A 26333-nucleotide genomic window follows, 5' to 3' on the forward strand; every position below is an offset into this window, starting at 1 on the left:
AAGTATTCTTGTTGAGCAATCAACTCTTGTTGAGCCAAAGAGTTGTGGATGAGTCAACAATGTTTCTGATGAGGCATCAATATTCAAAATAATCCATCAGTGTCTTGATGCTCCACATATGATCTAGATGTGCCATCTGAGATCATGATGGTCCAATTAGCTTTCAACAAGTGATCTATGTCAACAACAAGTGCTCCATATATACATCAAGTGCTCCATGTTTAAATTCAAGTGCCCCAACATCTGATTCTTCAAACAGTTGTTGAATCTTTAATATCTTTTCAATCTGCAACATTCTGATAATGTTTGTTAGAAAATATAAATCAATACTCAACTTATTTCAAGTGAAAATCACATAAATATATTTCCAACAGTTTCCCCCTCTGGATGCAATTGCACTCTTAGAATCACAATAGATTGGGATCTGTTGCATTTTGAATACATAATCTCTCAGTTGTGTTTGCATCCAGAGTACTTGAGAACAAAAAGTTGGCGGCAATAACATACTCAGCTTCAGCAGTAGAGGTGGAAACACATATTTTCTTCTTTGAGGTCCAACTGACCAACGTGCCTCCTAAGAATTAACAGCTACCACAAGTGCTCTTATTGTCAAGCTTTCATCCTCCATAATCTAAGTTAGTAAAGGCTTGGAGATAGAAGTTTCCTTTATTAGGATAGAATAGAGCCAGGGAAGCAGTTCCTTTCAGATATTTGAAAATTCTTTTGGCTACTATGAGGTGTGATTCCTTGGGATTGGCTTGAAGGCGTGCACACAGACATGTTGAAAACATGATGTCTGGTCGACTAGCTGTAAGATAAAATAATTAGCCAATCATTCCTCTGTTATGCTTCTGATCTATAGATTTTCCATCAAGGTCTGAATCAAGCTTGTAGGAAGTAGACATCGGTGTCTTTGTCGTTGATGCATTCTTCATTGAGTATCTCTTCAACAGATTTTTGATGTACTTCTCTTCACCAATGAAGATTCCCTTAGGAGATTGACGAACTTGTAGACCAAGGACGTAATTGAGCTCACCCATCATACTCATTCTAAATTTGCTTTTCATCAACATAGCAAACCCATCACTATTGTCCTTGTTGGTTGAACCGAATATGATGTCGTCGACATAGATTTGCATAACGATCAGATGGTTGTTGTCGATTTTCTTAAAGAGGGTGGGATCAATAGAACCTCTATGAAAGTTGGAATCTTCTAAGAACTTGGAAAATGTTCCATACCATGCTCTTGGGGCTTGCTTCAATCCATAGACAAACTTTTGAACCTTGTAGCAATGTTTGGGGAACTTTAGATCTTAAAATACAGGGGGGTTGTTGAACATAAACATCTCTATCAATTTCTCTATTCAAGAATGCACACTGCACGTCCATTTGGTAGACCTTAAAATTCTTGTGTGCAACAAATTCCAAGAAAATCCTAATGGCTTCTATCCTTGCAACAGGTACAAATGTTTCATCATAGTCTATGCCTTCTTGTTGCGAGTAACCTTTGACAACCAGTCTAGATTTGTTCCTGATGATGACTCCATCTTCATCACTTTTGTTTATGTCGAGCCAAAGTGAACCAACAACCGATACCCAATCTACATCTTGTAGAGCCTTTTTGATTCCTTTAGTGTCTATCATGGATAGAAAGCTTGCATATAGACATTCATTATTAGTTGCTAAAAGAGTCACTACTTTAGAATCTAGATCTCCTATGATTTGATCCACTGGATGATCCTTTGTCCATTTTGTGAGGCGAGCTTCCTTGTGGATTTGAGGAGTGCAAACTACCTCATATTGTTCTCTTGGACGTGGAGGGTAGTTAGAAGGGAATGTTCTATCAAAGAGATCGTCTTGGAAGAGTCCATAACTACCTGAAACAGGTAGTTCCCCCTTAACTGTTGCAGGATTGAGTTCAACAGATGGAGTAGACGGGAAGGAACTTGAGGGACTGGAACCAGTCCAGTGGGGTTCCCCCTGAAACCATGGATTGGATGGTTGGGAGGATTGTAATGTACCTTTAAAAATGGAACCATGCAAAGGTGGTTCGCCCTCGAAAGATGCAGTGACTGGTGTTATGACTGGTCCAAAATAACGAAGGGAGATTGGAGTAGAGGGTTTAGAAGATGCTAAACGACTTTTAGGGATAGAATAATTCGATGATGGTTCCCTCTCAACCGAAGCTTTGGTGGAACATGAGACTTTTGATGCTTGATGAGGTTGAGAGATATCAGGAGAAGCTGTTTTTGTGATCTTTTATGATTCAAGGGTAGAAGGTTGATTTGGAAAGAGGAAATTAAAATCTACTTCAATAGCATGGACTGGAGCAGAATCATTAGCAGGTGATGGTTGGTTCATTTTATCAAATGGTACTACCTTTTGAGGACCAAAGTGTTTTAGATCCAGAACCCTTATCGCCCTTGTTCTTTTGTTTAGAAGCATTAGCAGGTGATGACATTACTACTTTCCTCTATCACCCTAGTTCTTTTGTTCATCACTCTATAGGCTGCAACGTGAAGGCAATACCCAAGAAAGATACATTCATCAGCCTTGGGTGAAAATTTCCATAGTTGATCCCTATTATTCTTGATGTAGAAACGACGGCCAAAGATGTGAAAGAATTTGACGTTGGGCTTCCTCTTGTTCATTGCTTCATAGGGAGTGACTTCGAGCCTGTTGTTGATTAAGGATCTATTTTGAGTGAAACAGGCAGCTGCTATAGCTTCATCCCAGAAGTATTGTGGTAGGATTGTGAAGATCAACATTGATCGAGTAGCTTCACATAGTGTTTGGTTCTTCTGTTCAACTACACCATTCTATTGTGGAGTGTAGGGTGTAGAAAAATTGTGCTCGATGCCTTTGGATAAAAGAATGTTATCTAAGGAGTTGTTCTTGAATTCGCTAGCATTGTTACTTCTCAGTCTTCTAAGTGCCTTGCTTACCCTAACTTCTATGTAGCAAACAAAGTTAATTAGCTCATTGGTGGTTTCAGATTTGTTTCGTAGAAAGTACACCCAAGTGAATTTGGTGTGGTCGTCCACAATCACAAGAATGTATCTCTTACCACTTAAGCTAGGAGTTGTAGTAGGACCGCACAGATCAATATGTATAAGCTGAAGAGGTTCAGATACACTGTGTTCTGTTATACTTTTGTACGGGGATTTGGAAATTTTGCCTTGTTCACAGGCAGCATAAAGTATATCATTGTCAAGTTTTAAGGATGGTAGTCTTCTCAAAAGATCCTTTCCAATGAGTTTGTTGATATAACCAAAGTTGAGTTGGGAGAGTCTTCTATGCCACAACCAACTGATGTTAGAGATAGCTTTGGAAAGAAGACAAATATTTGGGGTTCCCTCAATTAGGTCAATATCAAGAGGATACATGTTCCCATTTCGTATGGAATCAACAAGAATGCACTTCTTGGTATCCATAATCAAACTCTTGGTTTTGGTGAACAAAACTTCATGATCATTGTTACACAGTTGTGCAACACTGATAAGGTTTTGTTTAAGACCTTCTACATACGCTACACGCTTAACAGTAAAGTTCCCGTCTGATATGTTTTGTGTCCCATAACTTCTCCCTTCATGTTGTTTCCAAAAGTAACATATTGACCTGGCGTTGTGATCTTGAAATCTCTTAGATATCCTTTGTGCCCGGTTATGTGCCTGGAGTAACCACTGTCAATCTACCATGTATCATCGTGCGGCCCCCGACACAAAAGCCTGCAATTAGAGAGAAGGTTTAGGTACACATGTAGATTTGGTTCCTTGAGTGTTAGCTTCATTCGGACTTGTGGGAGTTGGGACAGTCTTTTCTTGTTTTGCATTAACCTCTTTGGGTTTTTCTTGGTTTTTTGTGACCTTGGTTTTTGATTTCCTAGGGGTCTTCTTTTGAGGTTTGGTTTGTAGGAAGAATGGAGAGTTGGTGAACTGAGTAGGAATTCCTAGAGAGGGAAATCCATAGTTCACAGGCATTCCAAATTGATCAAACATGGGTAACTGGGTATTTCACAAGAATTGATTGATCATTGGAAACCCAGAGTTTCCCCCAAACAAGTAATTCCCTCCTAGGATGAATAAAAACCACAATATGGACCAAGAATAGAATTCATAAGGTAATTTCTATTCTGATACATGAAGGGATTTGTTTGAACAGGCCTTGGTCTCATCATTTCAAACAAATCAGGAAGATTGTTAGGTCTGAAATTATTCTGATAGTGAATTCTAGTTTGGTTTTGAAATCCAGAATTTGAGAAACCATGATTGGAAGGAGAGGTTCTTTGAGTCCTTGAAGTTTTGGGAGGATTGGTATGTCTGGTCTTCCCATGGCTTGGCTTAGCCTTAGGTACTTTCTTGGTTTTCTTATCCTTATCATTATTTGTAGTCTTAACCACATTGGGTTTTGAAGGATGGACTACAATTGGACCTTGTTCTTTAGAGACACTAGTTTTCTCTTTTCTCTTATCTTTAGAGACATTAGTTGGCTTTACAATTGTCTCCTATTGTTTAGGACTGGGTGAAGAGCTTTTGATTGGCACAAAAGGTCTCTTGAGTATTTCAACAACAGTTTTCTCATTACTCACATCCTTCAAGGTTTCATCCTTGTTGACTGGAATTAGATACTTCCCAGTCTGTTGTTTCTTAGAATATTTACATCCCAAGTCCTTTGTCCCAGAAATAGAAGCGTTAAGAGATGGAAATGTTTCTTGACTGATGAATTCAATGGGTTCAGTCTTGGAATATCCTATTGGCTCATTTGATTTGGGCTTTTTATCACTATATTTAGAATCAGGGATATTTGTTTTTTTGGAAGTGGCATCTTCTGAATTGAAACTTTCCATGGTGGGACATTTAAGAGAAAATTCTACTGGAGAGTCAAAACCAGTGTCCGAGCCTGGAAGATCATTGGATGATGTAACTTCCAATGGGATGCTTGAGGATGAAGTGGGAATTACATCGAGACTACAAGTTACCACCTCTTCATGATCCTCGTTGTCTCCAGTGAAGAGACTTGGATCACATGCTAACAACTCTGGTTGAGTATTGAGAACCATGATTTCCTTGTTCATTACATCGTAACCAAGACCATATTTGATCCATGATGGTTTTGGTCCCTTAAGAATAGCATGTGAGTTTTGTTTGAGAAGGGTTTTGGATGCCTTATAACTATTGATTTTTGTATTGATTCTGGTGTACATCTCACGATTGTCTTTTGCAATAATGTCATGTTGATTTAATACAATTTCGTATTGTTCAAATAACATAAGATGTGCCTCAGTTTTGATTGCAAGGTCATTTTCTAACTTAGCCATACAACATCTTAGTTCTTCATGTATGAACTAAGTGTCGGTTAGTTCATCTTTGTAGTAACTGACACAATATTCAACATTGGTGACATATTCTTTGATCATTTCAGAAATATGGTCAATGTCATCATTAAAAGGCTTAATAGTTAAATAATTATTATGAAGCATAAAGCATAACTTTTCAACAACTTGTTGATGGAGAGGAGAAGGCTCTTTGTCATCATTAGCCATGAAGCAGAAGTAGTTCTTGTAGGCTTCAGGTTCTTCTGCTTGACCTACTTCATCATCTGTTTCCCAGACTTCTACACTTGGAGTTTCCATGACCATGAAGGCTTTTCTTTTGACTACTTCTGGATCTGCTCTCCTTTTTTAAGACAATATGCTTCATCTTTGACCTTCATGGTTTTCATTTTGAAATCCTTGGCAAAATGATTTTTACCTTGACAATTGTGGCACCTGATTATTTCATTATCTTCATGGGACTTCAGGTTGTTATCTTGAACCCTTGTGTTCATCTTTTGAGAATTGTAACTTTCATAATTTGAATTCTGAGAGTTGAAGCTTTGTTGACTGTTGGTTCCTCCTTGGAAGTTTCCAGAGTTCTGATGATAGTGTTGGGATTGCTGATAACTTTGTGCTCTAAAGTTCCCAGTTGGTTTTTTCACAAACTTCTTGAATTTTGGATTGAATTTGGTTAGGAGTGCCAAGCATTCTTCTCACTCATTTTCCTCATTGATTTGAGGAGATTCCAATGTAGTTCCAATGAAAGCTTGATGATTAGCCATGTACCCATTTGCAATCTAAAGATGTTGTTGAGTTGACATGTATGGATTCTGGTTGTACTGTTGAGCCATACTCAAACTTTGATAAGGATATGTTCTATATATTTGGTTGGCAAACTGATCAACAAAATGGTTTGGGATTGGATTGTGATGTGCAATCAAGTTTTGAGAATGATTTGCCATGGGTTCTGAATTTCCAAGTATAAGTCCTTGATTATCAAAAGGAGTTGCTTAAGCTAGCTGGTTGACCTTTGGCTCATGTTATTGTAGTTCAGCATACAGATCAAACAGATACATGGTGTCTAGATTGATTGTAGTTTGCAGTATGATCATATGCATTGTATCCCATTATGGAGATAAATTGTTCAAGAATTTCAGATTGAAATCCTCTTACGATCTTTCCCCTTTGAGTTTCTTCACATTGTTGAGAAGAATGTTGTACCTAGAATATGTATCAAAGAGAGTTTCATATGGTAACATCTTGAAGTTGTCCATGTTTGTTTATGCAACTTTCTTCCTATTTGTAAGAATCTTATCAGTACCCTAAAGTTGTTTCTTGAGTGCATTCCAGACAATGAATTGTGAACTCTTGTCTTCATCGGGAAGTTACTTATAGATATCTTGAGGAATTCCTGATAACATCTCTTGCAGTACCTTAGCCTCAAACTTCTTGATTTTCCTATCACGAAGTTGAGTAGCAGAGGAAACAGGTCCAGAGATAAATTTGGAAGTTTCAGGAGAGACATCAGCTTCAGGAACTCTGATGTCCTTCAAAAATTCTGGAGTATGTTTCCCAGTGGAGATGAAGGTCCAGATGTCAGAGTCATGACCTTCTAGGTAGTACTTGATGCAATCTGCCCAAGAAGTGTATTCACTAGGCACAAGGATAGGTGCACGATTTCCTGCTCCAGGACTGTTTGCAACTGAAACTGAATAGAGAACATTTTGGTTTTGATTCACACTTGGCATTGAGAACAGGTGATACTAGTTTGAAACTTCAAAAAAAATTGTGAAAAGTCTTATAAGTCTCAAATTCGATAACTCGAGCTATGATACCAACTGAAGAAATGAGAAAAAAAACAGTAAAGCTAGACTAGAGTAGCCCAAATGTTGAAAATACTGAAACATAGTTTCAGAATCATCAAGTGGCAAGTAATGTAGAAAATAAAGAGTTTTGAATCACAAAGTTAATGATAAAAACATTTTTTATATGTTGAAGATCAATGATTCAAAAGTGTCTCATATTCATCAAGATTCAGTTACAAGTGTTTGAATGATTGACAAGCTAATACACTCAAATGGTTCTCTAAAGACTAATCTAAACAACAATTACACATAATGATCTGAAATGAGCAAGGAAGAGCAACTTTATAACGGATCCCAAAGGGCCTATATGTACGGTTTGTAAAAGCCCATAACATGGCTTGACCAATCAGGTGTTGACACGTCATCATGACTTAGTCATCAGTTGACACCTTTGCCCTACTTAACGGATAATGGATGGAATATTCCAATTCTGTTAGTATTTTGTTAGGGTTCCATCCAAGTTATTAGTCTTCATAATTCTTGAACCTTGTTTATCAACATTGAAGAAGTGATGAGCAACATGAGCATCATGTTGCTCAATTATCTTCTTAGATGTCATCAACTTCTAGAAGTGTTGTTGATCATGTTGAGTAGTTTCTTAAACGTTGGACTATGTCTTGAACTTGAAGATGTACCACCACATGTTCATGATGAACCATGGACGACATTCGTGTTCCTTTTAGCATTTGGATGTGCGTTCATTGTACATGATGTGCCATGTGCAGTCTTGTTGAGCGACCAACGTGATCATGTTGATCCATTGACTTGAGTTAATCCACGATGTATTCTTGTTGAGCAATCAACTCTTGTTGAGCCAAAGAGTTGTGGATGAGTCAACAATGTTTCTAATGAGCCATCAATATTCCAAATGATCCATCAGTGTCTTGATGCTCCACATATGATCTAGATGTGCCAAATGAGATCATGATGGTCTAACTAGCTTTCAGCAAGTATTTTATGTCAACAGGAGGTCCTCCATATATACTGTTGAGAAAAAAAACTTGGAGAGACACTTGAACAAACATTAGACCAAGTAAAGAAAGAAAGATAAATGATAAAAGTTATATCTAGAATACACCTAAACTGATTCATAACAAGGAATGCAGTCACTCCAAGTTAGTAAGCGAGATCAAGTTTAGTGATTAAGTCTAGAAGACTTGCTCCGAAAAGAGGTTATGTTCCAGTAGCAGTTTGAGTGTGAAGAGTAACAAGATAGATAACTGATGAAGATAAGAAATATGATTGAATGAGAAATCTTGTGTATTGAGAAGTTAAGAGTTTTCACACTCACATATATCACAGTTACTTAATACATAAGAAGGGTCTCTATTTATAGAGTTTAGAAAAGAATTGAGCAAAGTCTACTTTCATAAATTTCCGCATCTTGTAGTTCTTCACTGCAGATGGTCTATCGTTAGACCAAATGTTTGCAACTGAAGAGCCATGCTTCACATAGAAGCGAGTTAGTCTTTCGAATTCCATTGGCAGACGATTGTGATCAGGAAGACTTTGGTTGAAGGAGTCAAAAACAACAAAATACTTGGCATTGGGAGAAATTGGAATATCCCAATAACCATCTTCTGGTGGTTCAGCATATGTGAGGTGGGGAGTGTAGTCATCATCAAGTAGCCTGCGGAGAGGATTGACCCACGAGTTGATCAGCGATTCATCAATCATAGTGTCAAAATCGCATTCTCTCTACATAACTTCGGCTAATTTGGCTGCTTTCCAGTCATGTTTCCTTTGGGCAGTAGCAGGAGAGTCTGTAGACCTTTTTGAAGACATATGTTCCTCAAGATTATTTAGGTGAGGAGGAGTCACAGGTCTGTTTACGGTGTTTTTGGATGATGAGTGGGGAGCTGGAATATTTTGAGATGGTGGAGGAGAGGGCTGCAGTGTGGGAATTTTGTTTATGGTGATTGGAGGGCTTTGACGGATGGATGTATTTGAGCGGTCATCTTCTTTATCACTTCCCCCTCTTGAGGAATGCAACCCTGGTGTTTCCTCAAGCCATTGTTTGAGTCCATCAACTTTGGCACAAACCTCAGCAAAGTGTGCTTTCATTGATTCGGCCAATTAGGAGTTGTTTGGAATGGCAGAGTTGAAGAGCAACTTGTGAGTATCCTTTGAGAGCTGAAGTATCTCTGGACTATGAAAGTTTGATGAGAGGGATTTCTGCAATCGGGTGATTGTGGCATGATGGACAGAAATCGTGGACTCATAGGCAATATGAGTTTCCTCCATTACACTTTTGGATTGGGTAGTTTGATCTGTAATGGATGTTTGTAAGCTTTGTTTGATTCTGGGTACCTCAGTGATGAGGCGTTCCGCTGTGGCCATAAAATCTTGATGGTCGGCCCTGCGGTTGTTGTCGAGAGATCGAATCCCCATAGATGCAATCAGTGGCCATACGCTCTCTCGCTTCAAGTCGTTCGATGCGCACAATTAGGGATTGCGGACCTGGGGTATCTTCTGGTGGAGGTTGGGTAGGCTTAACTGCAACCAAAATTGGATCAACTTTGGCTTGAAGGTTGAGGAATTCTTTGCGAGTGACAACATCTTTCTTCTTTTTCTTCTTCTTTTCTTTGGGATTTGAAGTGGAGTGTTGAGAACCGCTGGATTCTTCTTCTTCCTCGAACATCATAAGGTAATCATCTGAGGGATTCGGTTTGTTGACCTCTTGGATGTCTTCATCATCAAAACCGAAGGTTGGGGCCGAGCTGAGTTCAATAGCTGGCTCATCGTCTTGAGATGGGTTGACTGCAGTAGGTGGAACGGGAGTTGAAGTAGGAGGAACATTAGATGTACCTATGGATGTGGTTGAGGCTTGATCTTTCAGCATAGTTTCAGCCATTTGGTCCATCCAGGTCTGAACCTTTATGATTGTGGCAGCAGTGTGGGCGTTGCTGATGGCATTTGCCCGGTACCTGGCCACAGACATAATTTCTTGTTCCTTCTGCTATTGTTGTTTGACTTGCTGCTCCTTGCGGGCTTGGACTGCCCTTTTGAAGGCAGCATACTTCTTGATTTCAGCATCAGTGGTTGGTTGATATCGACTCCAAGAGTCATTTGAGTCTTCATCGCCAATTCCTTGTGTTCGCACCAAGGTGTCCCTTGGGTTCACGGATCCTTGCACATTAGTGCTCACCGTGCCTAAACCACCTGCTACAGATGTAAGTAGAGTAGGATTTCCTGGGCTTCCTTGGTCTCCTTGACCTATGGTCAAGTTTGGCCTCGGCCTAGTTCTGGCATGGGCGAAAGAGATGCCCTGCGGATGGAGTGGTGTTTGTAGTGTTTGGGATACTTGCAAGAGGATGAAGTCAAACTCCTCAGAAGAAAAGATGTGCAGCTGGGAAGCCCTAGAGACCTTAGGGCGATTACCAATTCTATCTCCTTGAAATACAACTTGGGGGCTTTCTCCACGTTCAGAAGAAGATGATGATGAAACAATCTCACAAGATGAGGTTGAGTGGTGTTCGATAGTGTCATTGAATGGATGTGCGGCCATCCCAAGGACTACCGGAGCTTGTTGAGAGCTTCAGTATCAGTCCGGTCATGCATAAGTCTAGTGGTTTCGGTTGTTTTTCTTTTCTTGAGGATAGATATGGGTTGTCTATCTTCCTCAGAGTCACTGATCGATACAGTGGTGTGTAACAGCTCGGATCCCTAAGTATCTTCATTTCATATATTTTTGACATTCTGTGAGGGGACTCGGCGAGTTGGTGGTCGAACTCGCCGAGTCGGGTCGCTGTTTTGAGCAGGGGTTCGCGTCCGAACTCGGCGAGTCCGCGTTGTTTAATGAAACCCTAATTTCTCGGTCCTAAGCCCTATTTAAAGGACCTTATGGCCCTCATTTGCGGCCACCTTGAACCCTAAGAGCCTCCATACGTCTGTAAGCCCTTGTGAGTGTGTTTGAAGGCCATTTATTCATCATTTTATGTGATATTGCAAGGAAAGGAGGGAGAGGAGCAAGCTTGAAGTGTTGGGGAGCTTAGATCTGTTGCTATTTCATCAAGGGAGTCTTCTTGAGGTAATTTTCAGAGCCAAACTTCGTCTTTTGTGTTGATGTGCCAAATCTAGGGTTTCTTCTTGCATTTCTTGGCTTGAATAAGAAGTATGAGAGGTCCCATGGAGATATGGAACCTAGATCTGGACTTTAGCAGGTCCAGGAGACCCCTTATGACAAGCTTTATGTCCATTCTTTTGAGTTAGAAGCTAAACTTGCCATATTAGAGGTTGTTTCTTCAAAATAAGCCTTGTATGCATTGCATGGCAACCAAGACTGAGACTTTACGTGGCAAATAAGCTTGGGAAGGCCAGATCTATGTATGTATGGAACGGATCTGACCGCAAAAGCCAGTTTTAGCTGGTGCATGGCATGGACTCACCGAGTCTGAAGAACAGACTCGACGAGTCGCTTGAAGATTGTCCTTGAGACCATCCTGTGTGTAGTCCGGACCAAGTTGTGGGCGACTCAGTGAGTTGCAAAGAGTTGGAAAGGTTTTGACAGGTGGACCGAGTCAGGTTGGGACTCACCGAGTTGACCTTCGACTCGGCGAGTTGAGTCGCGGTGGCCCTGTGATTCAGGCCCAGGGGGGAATTTGTCGAGTTGGGGGAGTACTCGACGAGTTAAAGGGGAATAACCCTGATAGTTGATTAAAATGCGTAGGCGAGTCACTAGTGTGCACTCGCCGAGTCGGGTCCAAATTGATTAAAGACATTTGACCAAGTCAACCTGTGCTGACTTGATAAGGATGGCCCACCTTTGTGGTACAAGTAATAATTATAGATTTATAATATCATAGAAGGATTTGCAGCTCGAGGGTTCGAGTCTGAGTGATTTCAGGATTCATGATTAGCGACCTAGCGAGGCATTCGAGGTGAGTCTTCTCACTATACTGTACCCGGAAGGGTTTTGATTGTGTGACCGGAAGGTCGAATATGATATGAAATATATGCCTTATGTGTGTTAAGTTATTTGCTATATGTGTCATGTATGATATGTTTGATTTGGGCCGGAAGGCAACATGTTATGGGCCGGAAGGCGTGGTCATATGGACTGTAAGGGTTGACGTGGGTAAGACCGGAAGGTTTACCCAGTCGGGACGGAAGTCCCCTAAGACACATGGACCGGAAGGTCAAGGCCTGGAAAGGCGTATGTGCGTATGTTGTATTTTGGGAACTCACTAAGCTTTATGCTTACAGTTGTTGCATTATGTGTTTCAGGTACTAGTGAGGACCGTGGGAAGGCGCCAGCGTGACCGTACACACACTCGGGAAACTATTTTGTTATCTTTTGTTATGTAATTGGTTGTGACTACATTGATACCTTGGAATCTAAACTTATTACTCATGTTTTGATGGTTGTAAAAATGAAAATTTTTGGTTGGAAATTTTATGACGTTACAAGTTGGTATCAAAGCCTTGGTTTGAGGGATTCGGGTACACCTTCGGGCGTAACTGAACTCAAACCGGGGATTTGAGAAAATTTAAAAAAAAATAAAATAAAATAAAATAAAATTTTTGATAAGTGAGACGAACAAAGAAGAAAAAGTGTGTACGGTCAGCCAGCGCCCGAACGGTAAAAATCCCCAAAATACTCTTATTATATGTGTTACGATATATGATATGATACGCATGCTAGTAGACTAGGTATACATATTAGGACTAGAGTGGCCTGATTTTGTGATGCCTTAGTCTAGGGAAACTTGCTTCTATGAGGTGCTCGAGAGCGAGTGAGTAACTAGAGTATGATAAGAATAGAGTGCCCAGGATTCGGGGTTTGGAGAGGAGGACTTGGGGTGAATACCGACACGGTGTAATTGGTAGTATTGGGCCCGTACTACCAAGGACACCGGGTCAGTGGGCAGCCCAAATAAGAACCCCTGAGTATTGCCCGATAGAGTCTCTGATATTTTTATGTTGTATTTCAGAGACATCATGGTTGGACCACGACACAGACCTGGCACGAGTGGAGTGACTGACGAGGAGCTTTGTCAGATGATTCATGAGGAGGTAGCTGCAGCGATCCGGGCCGAGATTCCGGAGATGTTTGGGTCTATTAAGACCACGCTGATGGAGGCATTTGATGAGCGGTACGCCGCGTTGACTGAGGCTGCCGCCACTGCAGCTACCACAGCTGTGGCCGCTGCCAGACCACAAGGGGGTGACTCGTTGCTGTTCCAGGAGTTCAGCAACACGAAACCACCAGAGTTTGACGGGACGCAGGATCCGATTGCTGCGATGAGGTGGATTGCGGATATCGAGGGATGCTTCTATACTTGTTCATGCCCGGAGCATCTGAGGGTGCGGTTCGCCTTGAACCAGCTCCGCCTGGGAGCAAAGGATTGGTGGAAGTTCGTGACGGCGAACTTCACTCTTGCGGAGGTTTCAGCCGTGACTTGGGAGAGATTTAATGCTATGTTCAGAGATGAGTATGTTCCCCCGGTAGAGTGGGAACGGTTGGATCTGGAGTTCTTGACCCTCAAGCAGGGTAACGATTCGGTTATAGTGATCACACAGAAGTTTCATGAGAGGGCGATGTTCTGCCCCGAGCAGGTGTCCACGGAGCAGGCTCGGATGAGCCGGTATTTGGGAGTGCTGAGGAGAGACATCCGGGAGTTCGTATCGAACTCGTCATATCAGACTTTTGCTGAGCTTCAGGCGAATGCCAGGAAGCGTGAGATCGAGTTGGAGACCCAGGCCAGGGAGGAGGTCGAGTCTCAACGGGTGGATCGGCGGCCGGCTCAGTCGCAGCCGGCAGCCAAGTGGACCAAGTCCGCTGATTTAAGATCCGGAGGACAGAAGAGCCGCACTTGTGGGAAGTGCGGCAAGGGTCACGAGGAGGCATGTCGATCGGGTGCTTGCTACAAGTGTGGCAAGGAGGGGCACATTGCGAGGGATTGCCCCAAGGGATTTATGGTTTGCTTCCATTGCAACCAGACTGGCCATCGGAAGGCCGAGTGCCCCCAGCTTCGCCAGGGATCTTCGCCTGCTGCCAGGGTTGCTGAGGTTCGGCCAGTGAAGACCGAGGCCCCGAAGGCTCGTGGGAGAGCTTTCCAGTTGACTGCGGAGGAGGTCCGTGCGGTGCCTGATGTAGTGGCCGGTATGTATTCTTTCATGTCTTTACATTTATGCTGAAATATTATGCTTATATTACTATCTGCATAGGTACTTTTCTTGTGAATCATGTGCCTGCTTTGGTATTATTCGACTAGGGTACGAGTCGGTCCTTTGTTTCGTTGGCTTTTAGCCAGCACATCGATATCGATCAGGAGACGATGAGTCGTCCCCTGCGAGTTGCTATAGCAAACGAGAGAGCGGTATACTCCACCAAGGTGATTCGAGGATGCGTGCTCGAGATTTTTGGGGTCGAGTTTCCTATAGACTTGGTCCTTATAGCTATGGGGGATGTTTTCATTATCATGGGCATGGATTGGTTGAGTAAGTTTGGAGCAGTCATTGACTGCGAGAGACAGCTGGTGATGATTCGAGACCCTAGTGGGGGAGTGCTCACGGTTTATGGCGAAGGGACCCGGTGTGGGTCGGCGTTTTGTTCAGCGGCCAGGGCAAGGTAGAGTTTGCAGCAGGGCTGTGATGGATTCATAGCCTATGTGATGGATACTCGTGTGACCGCGGAGAGGCCCAATTCGATTGATGACGTTCCGGTTGTATGCGAGTTTGCGGATGTGTTCCCCGAGGAGTTACCAGGTGTGCCTCCGGAGAGGCAAGTGAAGTTTCGTATCGATTTGGTTCCGGGAGCGGCGCCCATCTCCAAGGCGCCTTACCGTCTCGCTCCACCGGAAATGCAAGAATTATCCTCACAGCTTCAGGAGCTGTTGGGGAAGGGATGCATTCGACTGAGTAGTTCGCCTTGGGGAGCCCCGATTTTGTTCGTCAAGAAGAAGGATGGTTCACATCGGATGTGTATCGATTATCAGGAGTTGAACAAGCTGACGGTTAAGAACCGATACCCGTTACCTAGGATCGACGATCTGTTCGATCAGTTGCAGGGGGCATCTTGGTTTTCCAAGATTGACTTGAGGTCGGGATATCATCAGATGAGGGTTCGTGAGGAGGATATCCAAAAGACTGCCTTTAGGACTCGTTATGGACATTATGAGTTGGTGGTGATGCCTTTTGGGCTCACCAATGCCCCGGCCGCATTCATGGATCTCATGAACCGGGTGTGCCGACCGATGCTGGATCGGTCGGTGATCGTATTCATCGATGATATTTTGGTGTATTCGAGGACTAGGGACCAGCATGAGGAACATTTGCGGGAGATTCTTCGGGTTTTGAGATCGGAGAGACTGTATGCCAAGTTCTCCAAGTGTGATTTCTGGTTACGAGAGGTCCAGTTCCTCGGGCATCTTGTGAACCAGAAGGGGATATTGGTCGACCCGGCCAAGATTGAGGCGGTGTTGAGGTGGGAGGTGCCGAGATCGCCCACCGAGATCAGGAGTTTTCTGGGTTTGGCTGGATATTACCGCAGATTTATCAAGGATTTCTCCAAGATCGCTGTGCCACTTACTAGGATGACCCGGAAGGGTGTTACGTTTTCATGGGGACCGGAGCAGCAGTCTTCATTTGAGACGCTTCGTCAGAAATTGTGCGAGGCTCCAGTGCTTGCACTCCCGGAAGGGATGGAGGATTTTGTGGTATACTGTGATGCCTCTATATCAGGTTTGGGGGTGGTACTTATGCAGAGGGGTCATGTGATAGCGTACACTTCGAGGCAGTTGAAGCCTCATGAGTCGAGATATCCCACGTACGACCTGGAATTGGGGGCGGTGGTGTTTGCCCTCAAGATCTGGCGACACTATTTGTACGGGGTTCGGTGTACAATTTACACGGACCATAAGAGCTTGAAATACTTGATGGATCAGCCAAATCTGAATATGCGACAGAGGAGGTGGTTGGATGTGGTGAAGGATTACGATTGTGAGATCATGTACCACCCGGGCAAGGCTAATGTGGTAGCCGACGCATTGAGCCGTAGGGCGGATAGCGCCCCGATCTGAGATATTTGTATGAGGTTGACGGTTTTGACCCCAATTCTGGATATTATTCGAGGGGCTCAGATGGAGGCTGCAAAGCCGGAACACCAGAAGAAGGAACGGGTTGTAGGTCAGGTATCAGGATTTGTTACGGATGGTCGAGGGCTTATGACTTTTCAGGGACGGATTTGGGTGCCGTTTGTGGGCGGTGCGCGCACTATTTTGATGGAGGAAGCACATCGATCAAAATTCTCGATTCATCCTGGTGCTACGAAAATGTATTTGGATCTCAAGAAGGAGTACTGGTGGCCATGTATGAAAAGGGATGTCGCTTGGTTCGTCGAGAGGTGCTTGACTTTTCGGCAGGTCAAGGCCGAACACCAGCGACCGCACGGTAAGCTGCAACCGCTAGAGATTCCCGAATGGAAGTGGGAACAAATCTCTATGGATTTCATCACCAAGTTACCGCGAACGGCGAGAGGAGTCGATGCGATTTGGGTGATCGTGGATCGGCTGACAAAGAGCGCTCATTTTCTAGCTATTAGCGAGAGCTCTTCTGCGGAGAAGTTGGCTGAGTTATATGTGAGGGAAGTAGTATCTCGGCACAGGGTGCCGATCTCGATTATTTCGGACCGCGACGTGCGTTTCACTTCCAGGTTCTGGAAGAAATTCCATGAAGAGTTGGGTACTAGGTTACATTTCAGTACGGCATATCATCCTCAGACAGACGGTCAGAGTCAACGGACAATTCAGACACTCAAGGACATGCTTCTGGCATGTGTGTTGGACTTCGGAGGGAGCTGGGACACCTATCTACCTTTAGCAAAGTTCTCGTATAACAACAGCCATCATTCGAGCATTGGTATGCCGCCCTTTGAGCTGTTGTATGGGCGGAGGTGTCGCACCCCCATCTGTTGGGGTGAGGTGGGACAACAGGTTATGGGTAGCTCGGAGATCGTGCTTCAGACGACCGAGCAAATTCAGATGGTCAGGCAAAGGTTGTTGACCGCTCAGAGCCGGCAGAAGAGTTATGCAGACAGGCGACGGTCCGAGCTTGAGTGATTCGGTTCAGGAAGAGGGGCAAGTTGGGGCCCCGATATGTTGGTCCTTTCCGTGTGATTGCAAGGGTGGGTCGGGTAGCCTACCGTTTAGACTTTCCAGCAGAGTTGGGACAGATTCATGATACTTTCCATGTAACGGCCAAAATTTCGAAACAATTAAAACTTTTCAAAACAACCCATTTTAATAACGTTGTTACAAAAAGGTTTTCAATACATTATTTAACAGAGTATTTTCCCAGGTCCATTTCATAAAACACCAACGCGAGGAACGGTACGATCACACCCTTGCCTTGCCACAGACTCCTGAGAACCTGAAAACATAAAACCACAACTGTAAGCCCAAAATCTTAGTGAGATACCCCCAAAATACCAACCACATATACGCCCTTCCAGGCCACAACCTTCTGGTCCAAAACATATCGCCTTCCGGCCCATAGCGTAATGCCTTTCGGCCCATAACATATCGCCTTCCGGCCCGCAACGTAAAAGCATATATATATATATATATATATATATATATATATATATATATATATATATATATATATATATATATATATATATATATATATATATATATATCATGACAGAACATAGAACAACCATGCATACCGGGTTACACTCCAGACCAGACAACTATACACATAACATGTAATCATACAACAGTTCACAGTTAGCAATTCGATCAACAGATCACATAACATATCATTACCCTAACCAAGATACCAGCCTAGCCGATCACTAGCATAACATCACCCTACGACTCAGCCAACATAATAACTATGCACATACGCCTTTCCAGGCCATGACCTTCCGGTCCACATCGCATTGCCTTCCGGCCCACAACATGTAATGCCTTCCGGCCCATAACGTAATGCCTTTCGGCCCATATCCCGCAATATCATACAACAGACAATTACCCGGATTTCCATCCGATAAAAGGGTCGGCCTTGGTGCCTTAAACCCTATAGATATAGTGAGGATAACTCACCTCAAAACTGCCGACTGAACAGATAACCCAAGCTGCTCTGATCCCTGATACGATCTCCACCACTGGACAGCCACCAATGCACTGAACTCAAAACCATAATCAACAATTACCAAAATACCCCTGGAAACCACTGGTTAACCCTTGGTCAATTACTAGGTTAAAGTCAACCCCTGAATGACCCTACTCGCCGAGTCAACCCTATGACTCGCCGAGTTCCCATACTCAAAACTTCACTCAATCCGCGACCTAACTTGCCGAGTCGCCCCGAGACTCGCCGAGTCCAACAACTCTGAGTCCACTCGCACACAACTCACCGAGTCGTCCCTTGACTCGCTGGTTCTCAACTCAACTAGAAAATATTTGGACTCTTCGACAAGACTCGCTGAGTCCAAGAACAGACTCGCCGAGTCTAAGGCTATCTTCAACCTACTCGCCGAGTTGTTCATCCAACTCGTCGAGTTCCAGCTCATCTTCAAGCAACTCGTCGAGTCCACCCATGTGACTCGCCGAGTACCACCGGTCTACATCCAAACAGAAGCGTTCCAGACCATGCAATTGATCCAAAACATAGATCTAGCCTCCTACAACTCATCCATCACGTAAAGTGGCAATCTTTACGTGAATCCAAAGAGATCTATGCATTTTGCACATTAGGGCTAAGGTTTGGGACAAGATAGCTTCATCCAACACTCAACACAGGGACTTTCCTGCATTCCAACTCTCCTCCATTCCAGATCTGAGGTAGCAACCTCAGATCTAACCTCTAGATTCCAATATCACCCAAGATAAGCTTCCCTCAAACCCCAAAATGAATAAACAAGATAACAACAGCCTAAGAACGAGATATTACCTTAAAAGAACGCCCCAATCTGCAAGGAACTCGAATCCAAGCAAAGCCCCTTGCTCCACACCTTCAAACTTCCAAACTTTCTTCAAGAAATACTTCTCCAAGCCCCAATCCACTCAACAATGGTGCTTCTCCACGATTTTAGGGTTTCAGGGACTCAAAGGGTGATAAAGAGGTTGGGGAGGAAACGTAATGCTCTTTATATAGGGCTCAACCCCGAGAATTAGGGTTTTCTCCACTCAGCACCTACTCGCCGAGTCCATCTCATTGACTCGCCGAGTCGGCTATTTAACACGCGACCAAGTCGCGACTCTACTCGCCGAGTCCATCCATGGACTCGCCGAGTCACTCTTTCCCAAATTACACTTTTAGCCCTTCCACTCAACCCTTTCTATTTCGGGATGTTACAATTCTCCCCCACTTAAATTAGGCTTCGCCCCCGAAGCCTACAACAATACAACTCCAAAGATGTTCCCACAACACGCCATCCGGCCTTAACCGGACCAGGTCCCACAAGGCATACCCGTCGAAACTCGAACACACTTACCATTCCCTTACGGTGTCCTGACCACCGTCTCTAACCGGGCACCGGCTGTACCCTCAAATAATCACACTCAATAACCGAGAATTACCCAGGATGCATTACTGCCCCAAATCTCAATAATCACTCGACCCATAAGGGTTAGAAAACCATGGACCATCGGATCCCCGATCCGAATCCCACTCTATCCATTCCGGGACGACTGAGAGACCCATTCTCAATCTCAGAGCAACTCTCACGAGTTCTCCCCTTGCAATCGCATACACATGTTGGACTAGCTCTAACACCCTCAGGTTGGGAAAACCTGATACACTGGTAATGTCTTCAAACACTCCCCAGGATAAGCCACTAAAACATACCCCATACCCTGATCAAAATCACACTGAGAGTTCAAGACTCTCTCCCTGCATCCTTTCCGAGCCTCATGGCTCTACACCTGCGGAATTCCCTTCGTAACCTCAGCAGGCATCCCAAACCGGATGAGCTCCTATTCCACTGCCGCAAACATGCGACACCACCCTTTAGCGTGTCCGCTATCCATCCAACACACTCACTCTGACTCTCCTCGCAGGGACTCTTAAGCCCACGCACTACCTCAACTAAACAAGATCACTACCCGGGGTCAGACCTCCCAATGTAATCACACTGCAACCTACACAATCCATATCCTTAAACAGATCCAACACGTGCAGAGTCTTCAACATGACTGGACCGTCTTACTAGGCCTTTCAGCCCATTCTGGACCGCTCAACTAGCATTCATCATTCCGGCCTGCTCCCCGGCTTCCACAATCAAATGCCCTAGGTCTGTATCCCGCCCCGCATGCCCGACACTCGCTCCTATCAGCCTATACTCTGGGCTGACAGAACACTGTTGAATCCCAACAGCTAAGCACTCTAAAATACTCATCGATCTCCCAGAGAGTTCTCCAATTCTCCCCCACTTATAGCACTGATTAACAACCACCGGTCACCATCAGTGACCTTCCAGAACAACCCTGCACAAAGAAAACACTTACATGCGGACTGCTTCCCACAAGCATAAACAACCTTAACGAGATTTCACGTCAACACTGATTAGCCCGCTCGAAAGAAACTCAAATTGTATCTAACCACTCCTCGGAAAGCCGATGCTACCCGACCTTCAACCCAATGTCGCATCTCCACTAATAACCCTCACAAATGATAACCAACGAAAGCACAAAACACCAAACTATAACCATACCAAACCCTCAGGGAACAACGGTTACCAAGATGAAAAACCCGAAACACAAATCCATAACCATGCCAAACCCTCTAGGATCAACGGATACCAAGACGAAAACCCGAAACACAAATCCATAACCATGCCAAACCCTCAAGGAACAACGGATACCAAGACGAAAACCCGAAACACAAATCCATAACCAAAACCTCAACCCGCAAAACGACAAATACCGCATCAAAAACCACACAAAGATACCAGCACAAACACTACACCACAATAATCGCAAGGTAACATGACATCATGAAAGAAACATACCCGCAGCTGCATCCAGCACTGCTCTGACTTCCTCTGCCGCAAGCTAATAAGCACGACCCTGAGCCCTTGGGGGCTCCGCTCCACCCTGACCTTCTCCTGAAATCCTCAAAGTCGCCGGTGCTGGAGCCTGCACCGGTTCCGCGGAAAACTGTGGACAGTTGACCCTCATATGTCCAACCTGATGACAGTGATAGCAAATCCTCAAATCCCGAACCGGCGCTGACCGCCGACAATCCCTCGCATAGTACCCCTCCTTTCCACACTTGCGGCATGCACCACCGGACCTGCAAACTCGGTGTGACTCCTCCCACACTTCCCACAAGTGTGGCTGCTCAGATCCCCCATCCTGGAATCAACAGTCTTAGACCGTTTCGTTGTCGGCTCCAACTGAACCGGAGCTTGCCTCAGCTCACGCAACTGCAACTCAATCTCTAACTCACGCCGCCTGGCGGCCTCCTACAACTCCAATAATGTCCCGCACCTCTGTGCGGACACAAACTGTCTGATGTCTCTCTTTAGCATACTCAGATATCGGGACATCTGAGGTTGCTCTAAAGCGAACTCAGGGCAAAACATCGCCCTCTCAGTGAACATCCTGGTGATCTCAGTCACCGACTCCGAATCCTACTTCAGCTCAAGGAACTCTTGAGCCAACCTCTCCCTCTCTACCTGCGGAACATAACGACTACTGAACATATCTCTGAACTGATCCCATGAAACTGCAACCCTCTGCGCATCCGAGTATGACCTCGTGATCAATCTCTACCAATCCTTTGCCCCGAGCCTCAACAAGTTCAGAGCACACCTCACCCTCAGATCAGCAGGGCATGAACACATGAAGAAACACCCCTCCACTTCCGATAACCATCTCATAGCAACAATCGGGTTCTGAACCCCATCGAAGGTGGGAGGCTCCGTATTATCGAAGTCCCGATACTGAAAATCCCTATCAGCTCCTCCCCCTACCACTGCTACAGCCACTATAGCCACCGCGGTAGCCGTCTCCGCGAGAGCCGCATAGTGCTCATCAAAATACTCAACCATGGAGGTCTTGATCGACCCAAACAACTCCGACAACTTAGCCCGGAACAATGCAGCAACCTCATCATGCAGGATCTCGTGAATCCTCGCATCCAACTCGTGCGTAATCATCTGACCGATAACCTCAGGCGGTACTGAACCGTCCGCAACTCCTCATCCTGCACCCGATCCTGGCCCGGATCCGCTTCCAGCATGCCTCAAAATCTCCACACTGAAAATATACTAGAAAACCTCAGACTCTTCCCACTATCCCGGGAACCAACTCTCAACCCAACCCTAGAGGTCATGGTTTCCCTGATACGCGTATGGGTCCTGTGCTTTTAGTAGTACGGGCCCATACTACCTTCCACACCTACCCATATTTGTATGAAGTACTACCACAACACTCTAGAGAAACATGCATAACAACGCTCAACCCTCACCACTAGAGGAACACTGAGAATCTCCCATAAGGAAACCTAGGCTACAGGCATCACAATCAGGCAACATTAACATGAATTCCTGAAGATCCCTAGCCTAACTCTAGCATTCTGTTCTATCAAAGCTCAATAAAACAAATGTCATGAATGGTAATTCGGGGTTACTTACTGGCTCCGGCTGATCGTACCTTCGCGTCCTCCTTTTACTTAATTTTAAAACCATTTTAATTTCTCTTTTAAAACCTTCCTCGATTTGAGACTGGAGTCACACAAGTGTTCCTCCAATTCACTCAAACCAAGGCTCTGATACCAACTTGTAACGGCCAAAATTTCGAAACAATTAAAACTTTTCAAAACAACCCATTTTAATAACGTTGTTACAAAAAGGTTTTCAATACATTATTTAACAGAGTATTTTCCCAGGTCCATTTCATAAAACACCAACGCGAGGAACGGTACGATCACACCCTTGCCTTGCCACAGACTCCTGAGAACCTGAAAACATAAAACCACAACTGTAAGCCCAAAATCTTAGTGAGATACCCCCAAAATACCAACCAAATATACGCCCTTCCAGGCCACAACCTTCTGGTCCAAAACATATCGCCTTCCGGCCCATAGCGTAATGCCTTCCGGCCCATAACATATCGCCTTCCGGCCCGCAACGTAATATATATATATATATATATATATATATATATATATATATATATATATATATATATATCATGACAGAACATAGAACAACCATGCATACCGGGTTACACTCCAGACCAGACAACTATACACATAACATGTAATCATACAACAGTTCACAGTTAGCAATTCGATCAACTGATCACATAACATATCATTACCCTAACCAAGATACCAGCCTAGCCGATCACTAGCATAACATCACCCTACGACTCAGGCAACATAATAACTATGCACATACGCCTTTCCAGGCCATGACCTTCCGGTCCACATCGCATTGCCTTCCGGCCCACAACATGTAATGCCTTCCGGCTCGTAACGTAACGCCTTCCGGCCCATATCCTGCAATATCATACAACAGACAATTACCCGGATTTCCATCCGATAAAAGGGTCGGCCTTGGTGCCTTAAACCCTATAGATATAGTGAGGATAACTCACCTCGAAACTGCCGACTGAACAGATAACCCAAGCTGCTCCGATCCCTAATACGATCTCCACCACTGGACAACCACCAATGCACTGAACTCAAAACCATAATCAACAATTACCAAAATACCCCTGGAAACCACTGGTTAACCCTTGGTCAATTACTAGGTTAAAGTCAACCCCTAAATGACCCTACTCGCCGAGTCAACCCTATGACTCGCCGAGTTCCCATACTCAAAACTTCACTCAATCCGCGACCTAACTCGCCGAGTCGCCCCGAGACTCGCCGAGTCCAACAACTCTGAGTCCACTCGCACACAACTCACCGAGTCATCCCTTGACTCGCCGGTTCTCGACTCAACTAGAAAATATTTGGACTCTTCGACAAGACTCGCTGAGTCCAAGAACAGACTCGCCGAGTCTATGGCTATCTTCAACCTACTCGTCGAGTTGTTCATCCAACTCGTCGAGTTCCAGCTCATCTTCAAGCAACTCGTCGAGTCCACCCATGTGACTCGCCGAGTACCACCGGTCTGCATCCAAACAGAAGCGTTCCAGACCATGCAATTGATCCAAAACATAGATCTAGCCTCCTACAACTCATCCATCACGTAAAGTGGCAATCTTTACGTGAATCCAAAGAGATCTATGCATTTTGCACATTAGGGCTAAGGTTTGGGACAAGATAGCTTCATCCAACACTCAACACAGGGACTTTCCTGCATTCCAACTCTCCTCCATTCCAGATCTGAGGTAGCAACCTCAGATCTAACCTCTAGATTCCAATATCACCCAAGATAAGCTTCCCTCAAACCCCAAAAGGAATAAACAAGATAACAACAGCCTAAGAACGAGATATTCCCTCAAAAGAACGCCCCAATCTGCAAGGAACTCGAATCCAAGCAAAGCCCCTTGCTCCACACCTTCAAACTTCCAAACTTTCTTCAAGAAATACTTCTCCAAGCCCTAATCCACTCAACAATGGTGCTTCTCCACGATTTTAGGGTTTCAGGGACTCAAAGGGTGATAAAGAGGCTGGGGAGGAAACGTAATGCTCTTTATATAGGGCTCAACCCCGAGAATTAGGGTTTTCTCCACTCAGCACCTACTCACCGAGTCCATCTCATTGACTCGCCGAGTCAGCTATTTAACACGCGACCAAGTCGCGACTCTACTCGCCGAGTCCATCCATGGACTCGTCGAGTCACTCTTTCCCAAATTACTCTTTTAGCCCTTCAACTCAACCCTTGCTATTTCGGGATGTTACATTCCATGTGTCGCAACTGCGGAAATGTATAGCCGACGAATCGGCGGTGGTTCCGTTAGGGGATATTCAGGTGGATGTAAGTCTGAATTATGCTAAAAGACCTGTAGCCATCAAAGATCGGAAGATCAAGGTTTTGAGAAACAAGGAGGTACCCCTGGTATTGGTTCAGTGGCAGCATCGGAAGGGATCAGAGATGACCTGGGAGCAGCATCCGGAGCTTTTTGCCTAAGCGGGACTTCGAGGGCAAAGTCTTATTCTAGTAGGGGAGATTTGTAACAGCTCGGATCCCCAGGTATCTTCATTTCATATATTTTTGAAATTCTGTGAGGGGACTCGGCGAGTTGGTGGTCGAACTCGCCGAGTCGGGTTGCGGTTTTGAGCGGCGGTTCGTGTCCGGACTCGGCGAGTCCAAGGGATGGACTCGGCGAGTCCGCACTGTTTAATGAAACCCTAATTTCCCGGTCCTAAGCCCTATTTAAAGGACCTTATGGCCCTCATTTGCGGCCACCTTGAAACCTAAGAGCCTCCATACATCTGTAAGCCCTTGTGAGTGTGTTCGAAGGCCATTTGCTCATCATTTTGTGTGATATTGCAAGGAAAGGAGGGAGAGGAGCAAGCTTGAAGTGTTGGGGAGCTTAGATCCGTTGCTATTTCATCAAGGGAGTCTTCTTGAGGTAATTTTCAGAGCCAAACTTCGTGTTTTGTGTTGATGTGCCAAATCTAGGGTTTCTTCTTGCATTTCTTGGCTTGAATAAGAAGTATGAGAGGTCCCATGGAGATATGGAACCTAGATCTGGACTTTAGCAGGTCCAGGAGACCCCTTATGACAAGCTTTATGTCCATTCTTTTGAGTTAGAAGCTAAACTTGCCATATTAGAGGTTGTTTCTTCAAAATAAGCCTTGTATGCATTGCATGGCAACCAAGACTGAGACTTTACGTGGCAAATAAGCTTGGGAAGGCTAGATCTATGTATGTATGGAATGGATCTGACCACAAAAGCCAGTTTTAGCTGGTGCATGGCATGGACTCGCCGAGTCTGAAGAACAGACTCGACGAGTCGCTTGAAGATTGTCCTTGAGACCATCCTATGTGTAGTCCGGACCAAGTTGTGGGCGACTCGGTGAGTTGCAAAGAGTTGGAAAGGTTTTGACAGGTGGACCGAGTCAGGTTGGGACTCACCGAGTTGACCTTCGACTCGGCGAGTTGAGTCGCGGTGGCCCTGTGATTCAGGCCCAGGGGGGAATTTGTCGAGTTGGGGGAGTACTCGACGAGTCAAAGGGGAATAACCCTGATAGTTGATTAAAATGCGTAGGCGAGTCACTAGTGTGCACTCGCCGAGTCC

The 26333-nt window shown here is 44.6% G+C and overlaps 1 protein-coding gene across 1 annotated transcript; it reads right to left on the reverse strand.

Annotated features, from left to right (window-relative positions):
- Positions 1-824: 824 nt before the first annotated feature.
- LOC145029783 (uncharacterized) lies at positions 825-3434 on the reverse strand. The gene is made up of 3 exons (XM_078978246.1): positions 2946-3434; positions 1399-1980; positions 825-1283 (listed from the first exon to the last, which is right to left on the reverse strand). The coding sequence occupies exons 1-3, from the start codon at positions 3432-3434 to the stop codon at positions 825-827; spliced, it is 1530 nt and encodes a 509-aa protein (XP_078834372.1).
- Between the last annotated feature and the right edge of the window lie 22899 nt (positions 3435-26333).

This window comes from Lactuca saligna, chromosome 2 (genome assembly GCF_052625555.1).
Source record: "Lactuca saligna cultivar CGN05327 chromosome 2, ASM5262555v1, whole genome shotgun sequence".
NCBI lineage: Eukaryota > Viridiplantae > Streptophyta > Magnoliopsida > Asterales > Asteraceae > Lactuca > Lactuca saligna.

Bases quoted from the DNA above. Each gene is read 5' to 3' on its own strand.
- LOC145029783 (XM_078978246.1), bottom strand. From the start codon at position 3,434: ATGGATACCAAGAAGTGCATTCTTGTTGATTCCATACGAAATGGGAAC. The intron at 1,981-2,945 runs GTAAGCAAGGCA...CCATGGTTTCAG, and splicing joins TTTGCTACATAGAAGTTAGG to GGGGAACCCCACTGGACTGG. The intron at 1,284-1,398 runs GTCTACCAAATG...CATTGCTACAAG, and splicing joins TTGCACACAAGAATTTTAAG to GTTCAAAAGTTTGTCTATGG.